We start from the raw sequence: 6,800 nt of genomic DNA, 5'->3' as shown, positions 1-6,800 counted from the left end.
GCCTGGAGGGTACTTCTCGAACTTTCTGCGCGGATAGAAAAAGCGCGCGGGCGCCAGGCGCGCCCTGCTTCCCGCGGAGTTTGTGCGTGTCCGTGACTACAGCCGCGTGAGACTTAGTTAGGCGACTAGCTGACTGAGTAAGTAAGTAGGTGAGTGACTGACTATGGGGAAGGACTACTACAGCGCGCTGGGCATCTCCAGGGGCGCCTCCGAGGAGGAGATCAAGAAGGCGTATCGTAAGCAGGCGCTGCGCTACCACCCCGACAAGAACAAGTCGCCGGACGCTGAGGAGAAGTTCAAGGAGGTGGCCGAGGCCTACGACGTGCTCAGCGACCCCAAGAAGAAAGACGTTTACGACCGCTACGGCGAGGAAGGTAGGCGCAGGGCTCGGGCCGGGGGACTTGGTTCTGCTCCTTCCCGGTGGTGTGGCCCGGACTGAGAGAAGCCCTCCCGTAAAAACCAGTAGTACTAGTATCGATCGGGGTAGAATGGCGCCGATGTGGACTGGTGGAAGGATACTCTGATCTTGTTTTGTCAAACTAAGTTCCAAAGGTGCGAGTCGGTTCTACTCTGGAGACGCTAGAAGCAGCTCACTCACTGGCGGTTGAACAGGAGTCTATTTTATTTATTTAAGCGCTGTGTGTGTAGTGTTGCCGAAAAGTGCTCGATAAGTTGCTGATTATAAGGGTTAAAGTACGTTCGCGGTTCTAGCAGACGCTTCGAGAAGCTACCGGCAGAGAGTGCTGAGGTAAACCGAGGTAAGCCGTGGTAAACTTGGAAACGAACGGCGCGCGCGTGCGTAAATTAATGCCCCTCCCCCCCGTCTCCTCCTGGCTTATTTTCCTAGCAATATATATTCAATATTGAAACGTGAAGAAATAATATTCTTAAATTAAGTAGTTTTATTAAAATGCTGTTGAAATGTATCACACTCTTAAAAAGGCTTGCAAGTTCGTTGTAACGCAAGCAGTACTGAGTACAACTCGATGAAACTACTGTCGCATTTGGAACATCATGCTGGAAGGGAGCTGACTCACTCACTGTCGGTTTTAACGCGGTCGCTTGCAGTCCCTGGCTGGATGAATGAATAGAACTAGGTTTTGAAAGAGATTTAATGTGTAAAAGCGGTGTTGTGTCACTTGGAGGACGAGCGGGGCTGTTCGGTAACGCTGAGGCGCTGAACTCTCCTCGCGCTGGAACTTTCTGTCTGGCGCCACGAACGGTTCCTCACCGCGCGCGCCGGGCTTGACGGACGTCTTCTATGCGCGGAACGCGCGTGCTCAGTCTTACGGGACAGCAGGCTGTTAGTTTCAGTCAAGATGAGCCATTCGTAAATAATACGGACTTTGGCTTTTTGCTTTTCCTGAGCTCGGATGGTTTCACGTTCCTTTTACCCAAGTGACCAGCTGCTTTCCCCTGCAGGGCTGAAGGGAGGTGCCTCTGGTGCAGGTGGCACCAACTTCAACTACACCTTCCATGGAGACCCCCATGCCATGTTTGCAGAGTTCTTTGGGGGCCGCAGCCCCTTTGACATCTTCTTTTCCCGCAACGGCGGCACGGATGATGACATGGACATCGATGACCCATTTGCGAACTTTGGCATGGGTGGCTTCGGCCGATCATTTAGCGGGCGGCCAGGGGGCATCAGCGGTGGCTTACAGAAGAAACAAGACCCCCCTGTTGTTCATGACCTCCAAGTGAGCCTGGAGGAGGTCTTCTCGGGTTGCACAAAAAAGATGAAGATCTCTCACCGGCGGCTTAACCCCGATGGCCGCACCACACGCACCGAGGACAAGATCCTCACGGTGGAGATAAAGCGTGGCTGGAAGGAGGGCACAAAGATCACCTTCCCCAGAGAGGGTGACGAGACGCCCACCAACATCCCGGCTGACATCGTGTTCGTGGTCAAGGACAAGCCGCACAAGGTCTTCAAGAGGGACGGCTCTGACATCATCTACCCAGCAAAGATTTCTCTCAGAGATGTAAGTCCTTCGCCATGTAGTAGTTTTACACATTTAATTTGTCCTGAAGGTTATTGCTTAAAATGTTATATATTTATGCAGATGGGGTTTTCCCAAACAATCAAGTGTGACATTTACGTATGTTAGTGACAGACCCTTGGTCTCCTGCTGCACACTGGGTTCTAACCTTGATTTGCTGTTTCCTCAGGCACTATGTGGCTGCACAGTCAAAGCTCTCACTCTGGATGGCCGGACGGTCACTGTAACGATGCAGGACATTGTGCGCCCAGGGATGAAGAGGCGGGTCACAGGGGAAGGACTGCCCTTGCCAAAATGTCCTGAGAAGCGAGGTGACCTGGTGGTGGAGTTTGAGGTGAAGTTCCCTGACAAGCTGAGCCAAAGCGCCCGCGAGTCGCTGAGCCGCGTGCTGCCAGCTTGAACGTGGACTGCAGTGTGTGGATGGTTTTATTTGGAAATGTAGTCCAGACCCACTGCAGGGCCCTGTGACCTGGGGGCTGCAACTCAGACTCTAACAAAGCCTCTGAGCTCAGGCATTAAATATTGGAAATGCCGTATATGACTATATAATTTACGACTCCTCTCTTAGTCTATGCATTGTCTCAAGACTTGAGAATTCCCCACAACCTGTCTCCAAGATGAGCTTCCTGCTGATGGAGCTGTGTAAACAGCTGAAAGCATGGTTAGCTTTTGCTTTTCTTGTTGCTGCAGATGTGCATACTTTTTTTTTTTTTTTTTCTCTTCCCCCCCCTGCTGTTTTCCTGTTTGACAAGGTTAGTATTACTCCAAGTGGGACTTTGTCATTTTACACCCTGCTGCATGAGCGGGTGTTTCCAGGTAGATCATGGAGTGTCTAAGGACAGTAATCACTGCCGTGGCCTCTTACGGGAAGCCGCAGTTCAGGTGAACATCTCTCTGTTACCTGTGTGGGGAAATGGAGTCTGCTGCTTAACACCTCTTCCAAGATCCCAGGGGTTTATCACAGTTCTGTGTATCCTCTGTGAGAACTGAGTGGATGTTGGCGGTATAACCTCTCACCAGGTGTACATTGGTGTCCATCTTCATGTATTGTTAATGCTTCGCTTATCTTGGATGATGTTGACATCACCTTGACTGGGGACTAAATCCTTGCAGATGGTGCTGGGGCCCAGTCAGTTCAACTTGCTCCCCTCCAGGCAACTGCATGTGCATTGTGTTGCATGACTCAACATGTGTAGTGAGGTGACAGCTTGTCATGACTCATCCCATTCATGCATCACGTGGACATGTAGGTGTCTTCTTGTAAAGTTTCTGGGTTGGAGGGAACAGAACACTTCTTCTTTGTAAGCAATTTATTTTTGCACTTATGTAGAAACTTGTTTTGGGGGGGTTGGTTAAAGCACTCAGTTACATAGTGGACCAATGTTTGTATATAATGCTACTATTTGGGACAGATTCTGTCCCATAGAAGTGTAATTTGGAGTGATAACTATATGGGTATGTAAGCTAATGGACTTTTGAACTTGTTTGGTATTCCAGCAATGGGAAGAGAACTTTCCAGTATATATATATATATATATATTTTTTTTTTTTTTTTTATAAATAAACAGATGGGTTCATATGCCTGTGGTGACCTGCTTTAGTTCCAGTACCATTCCTTACCATTATAGAAGGTGAAAAAGATTGTGTCCAGATCCTGATCTGGACTCCTCCACAAAATGTTTAGCAGGTTTTTGTACTTGCTCTAAAAACTCAATGTATCCCAAGGGTTTTAACTGCTAATGGACAAGCAACAGCCATTCTGGAAATTTTCATGTTGTAACTTGTAAATTTGGCAATGGTCACACATGGGTTTTCATTAGTTTTTTTTTTTCTAGAAATAAAGAGTAATAAAGAATGTTGTCTGGTCTTTTTAATACCAGAAGGTTTATCATTAGAGCTGTTTAATGTGATGTGGCCCAAAAACCTTAATCAGAACTGTTGGTAGTGTAGTGGTTACAGCTGCTGCCTTTTAAACCAAAGGGTTGAGGTTCTAGCCTCACCTCCAGCTGTAGTACCATGGAGCAAGGTTCTTACCTGAAATTGCTTCAGTGAAATTACCCAGCTGTATAAGTGAGTCAATAGTTGTAAGTCTCCTTGGAGAGAAAGCATTAGATAAATGAATAAATGTATTCTCTTTAGATGTGCTATTGTTCCAGTAAATATTTTTGAGGGTGCTAAATGGCAGTTGAGAATTAAAATTACTTGGCTTTACCTGAATATTACAGTACTAGGTTTGTCATTACAGTAATTTACCCATTTATATGGTAAGGTCAATCCTATCAATTCTGACAAAAGTACCTTGATTGTAGGCCTACCACTGCAGGATGTGAGATTTGATCTTGGCATCATTTGCATGGTAAGTTAATGGTTCAAACCACTGTGGCACCTGCTGCTCACTTTGCTTTTATGAGTCTAAGTATCGGGGGGGGGGGGGACTGAAATTATACAACTCAAGTCATTCAGGTGAGAAATTGTTCACATTCCAGAAGGGACCATTTTTAAGGATGTTTCCAGAGGGCAAAATGACAAGCAACACTGGGTTCTGGTGTGGCCTTTGTCTAAACTCTCTCCCTTTCCAGGGTAACTGTTCAGATATGGCTCATGAGTGCAGTGGTTTGTACCTATTTTATCATGCTTTCATTTGAAGTGACAAGAAGCTACTTTACAGTTTTTTTGCAACACAGCAGTTCTTCCTGTATCACTTTACAGTAGGTTCCTTAAAGGTACCACAGGAGGAGGTGGGATTCAGACTAGGGTCATTTGAGGGCAAGGTAGCAGCTCTAACCAGTACACCATGTAGGTGACAGCGATGGGGCACTTCAATTGTCTCATCTGCAACACTGATTACTTTCACATTTCAGGTTATGTAGGCATTTAGTGCCTTTGTCATCAAATCTTCATTAATGAAGGGTTCAAAAGTGTCAATGTAAGGTTTTGTACAGCTGGTATGCAAAACTTTTTAAAATAAAACTGAAAGGACCGTTAATCCTCCGTGTTGTCATTGTGTACCAGCAATGCCAATTTCTGCTGCAGCTTCACTCTTCATTGCACTTAAATATGCTGGTAACAAAGTATCATGTGTAATATAGTAAACCAGACTCCTGATTTTTGGTCAACTTTTAAAGCATGCAGACACTGGGTATTGACCCTACCATGTTTTTTTTTTTTTTTTTTTTTTGACCAAGCAAATGGTCCTTGCAGTGCTTAATGTTAACCACAGAAAACTCTGGAAACTGCGGTAAAACCCGTGTGAATGGTTCTGTATGATCAGCATAGACAAGTGTGCTCATACACAATGGTCAAAACACACAAGCGAGCGGACACACCCCAGCGAGCCGCTCTGCTCCATATTGACTGACCCTAAACCTTTTAGTCAGCATGTGTGATAGAGAGATCTGTATAAATTAGATGACTAATACATTTAAACCCCCCACCAATGGGTCCTAATGCATTCCTGAAAAGTTTCAGAATATTGGAAAATGGGATAATGACATTACCTACAAACATTGTTTCTCCTGGGGAAAAAATCCAGTTCTTTCTGAGCCCTTCAGAAGTTCACTCTAAATGATGCAATCATACAGAAGAAGTTGTGACTTCATTAAAAACAGAATAGGAACATTTTTTTCTTCCATGTCATCTGCAAAACTTTTTTGAATCACACACATAGTTACAGCATCAAACATGAGCATGAATATAAAAAGCCTTGTTGCTATTCTACACCCAAGTTTATCAATAGAATCTTCAAAATTGGGCCAAATGTTCCAACTTAATGATTTTAAAAATAAGCTTTCAGCGGTAAGCTGTGTGGAATAACCTGATTGATGTCATATTTAATTTCAGCAGAATATTTAAGTAAAGTGGTGTATAACATTAGGTGCAAACACAAATGTGAATAGCAGGCAAGACCACAGAGTACCACAATGCAACTGAGAGCGTGGGTACACACTTCCCACAATGCAGTGCGTCTCTCAGTATTTCGCGCTGCCCGGTCACCAGGCATAGTTTTCGAAATGGGTCTCAATTTATCGCTTGGGACCAAATGCTGTGGGTTGAATATATGAACATACAGACCAACTAATGACATGTTGTATTAATAATTATGGGCCAGATGCGTGAAAAACCAAGTATCAGTCCATCCATTCATTTTCATTAACCGCATCTCCTGGTTAAGGATTGTGGGGGACTGGACCCTATCCTGGAGTCTCCGGGGGTGTACTAATGTTATTACTGTCCATTGCTAACACTTGGAGGAGGAATACCCAGGGAGTCAGAGATACCTCAGCACCGTTACCCCACGTGTTCTGACGGGGATCGTTTCCTTTCCCTTTCCCTCGTGCGCCTCCCAGCAAAGGATATGGCTTGCTGGGGGTCGCACCTGCACACACCCCATTTCCTCTCATGGGTCCAGGAAGACAGGGTCAGCGCTTGTTGCGCTCGAAGGTCCTGAGCAGCCTTGTACTGCTGTAATGGTGGGTTAGCGCCCTCGCACTGGGCGACCACGACCGAGAAGTCAGTCACTGGTGCACGTGACATGGAATCACGCCCCCCCCCGCGGTGTAATGATAAGTGCTTTTTAAAACTGAATTGCGAGCATAATGGGTTCATGAGAAGTGCTCTCCGAAGCCGATGTCTCACCGGGTGGACCAAAAATTAACGGTAAAGAGGCGGTACTGTCTCACAGCGCCTCGGTGGTGCGAGAGGACGTGGGTTCGATCCCCGCTCGGTCTGTGTGGAGTTTGCATGTTCTCCCCGTTTCTGCGTGGGTTTCCTCCCACAGTCCAGAGAAATGCTGTTCAGGTT

The 6,800-nt window shown here is 46.1% G+C and overlaps 1 protein-coding gene across 1 annotated transcript; it reads left to right on the top strand.

Annotated features, from left to right (window-relative positions):
• Nucleotides 1-5: 5 nt before the first annotated feature.
• dnajb1b (DnaJ heat shock protein family (Hsp40) member B1b) lies at nt 6-4,059 on the top strand. The gene is made up of 3 exons (XM_018728001.2): nt 6-374; nt 1,423-1,982; nt 2,170-4,059. Exons 1-3 carry the CDS (start codon nt 164-166, stop codon nt 2,398-2,400), a joined length of 1,002 nt encoding a protein of 333 aa, XP_018583517.1. The 5' UTR covers nt 6-163; the 3' UTR covers nt 2,401-4,059.
• The last annotated feature ends 2,741 nt before the right edge of the window (nt 4,060-6,800 follow it).

This window comes from Scleropages formosus, chromosome 1 (assembly GCF_900964775.1).
Source record: "Scleropages formosus chromosome 1, fSclFor1.1, whole genome shotgun sequence".
Lineage (NCBI taxonomy): Eukaryota > Metazoa > Chordata > Actinopteri > Osteoglossiformes > Osteoglossidae > Scleropages > Scleropages formosus.
Note: the sequence above shows the minus strand (reverse complement) of the source record. Positions and strands in the feature narration are given on the sequence as shown.

Bases quoted from the DNA above. Each gene is read 5' to 3' on its own strand.
- dnajb1b (XM_018728001.2), top strand. From the start codon at position 164: ATGGGGAAGGACTACTACAGCGCGCTGGGCATCTCCAGGGGCGCCTCC. The intron at 375-1,422 runs GTAGGCGCAGGG...TTTCCCCTGCAG, and splicing joins CGACCGCTACGGCGAGGAAG to GGCTGAAGGGAGGTGCCTCT. The intron at 1,983-2,169 runs GTAAGTCCTTCG...CTGTTTCCTCAG, and splicing joins CAAAGATTTCTCTCAGAGAT to GCACTATGTGGCTGCACAGT.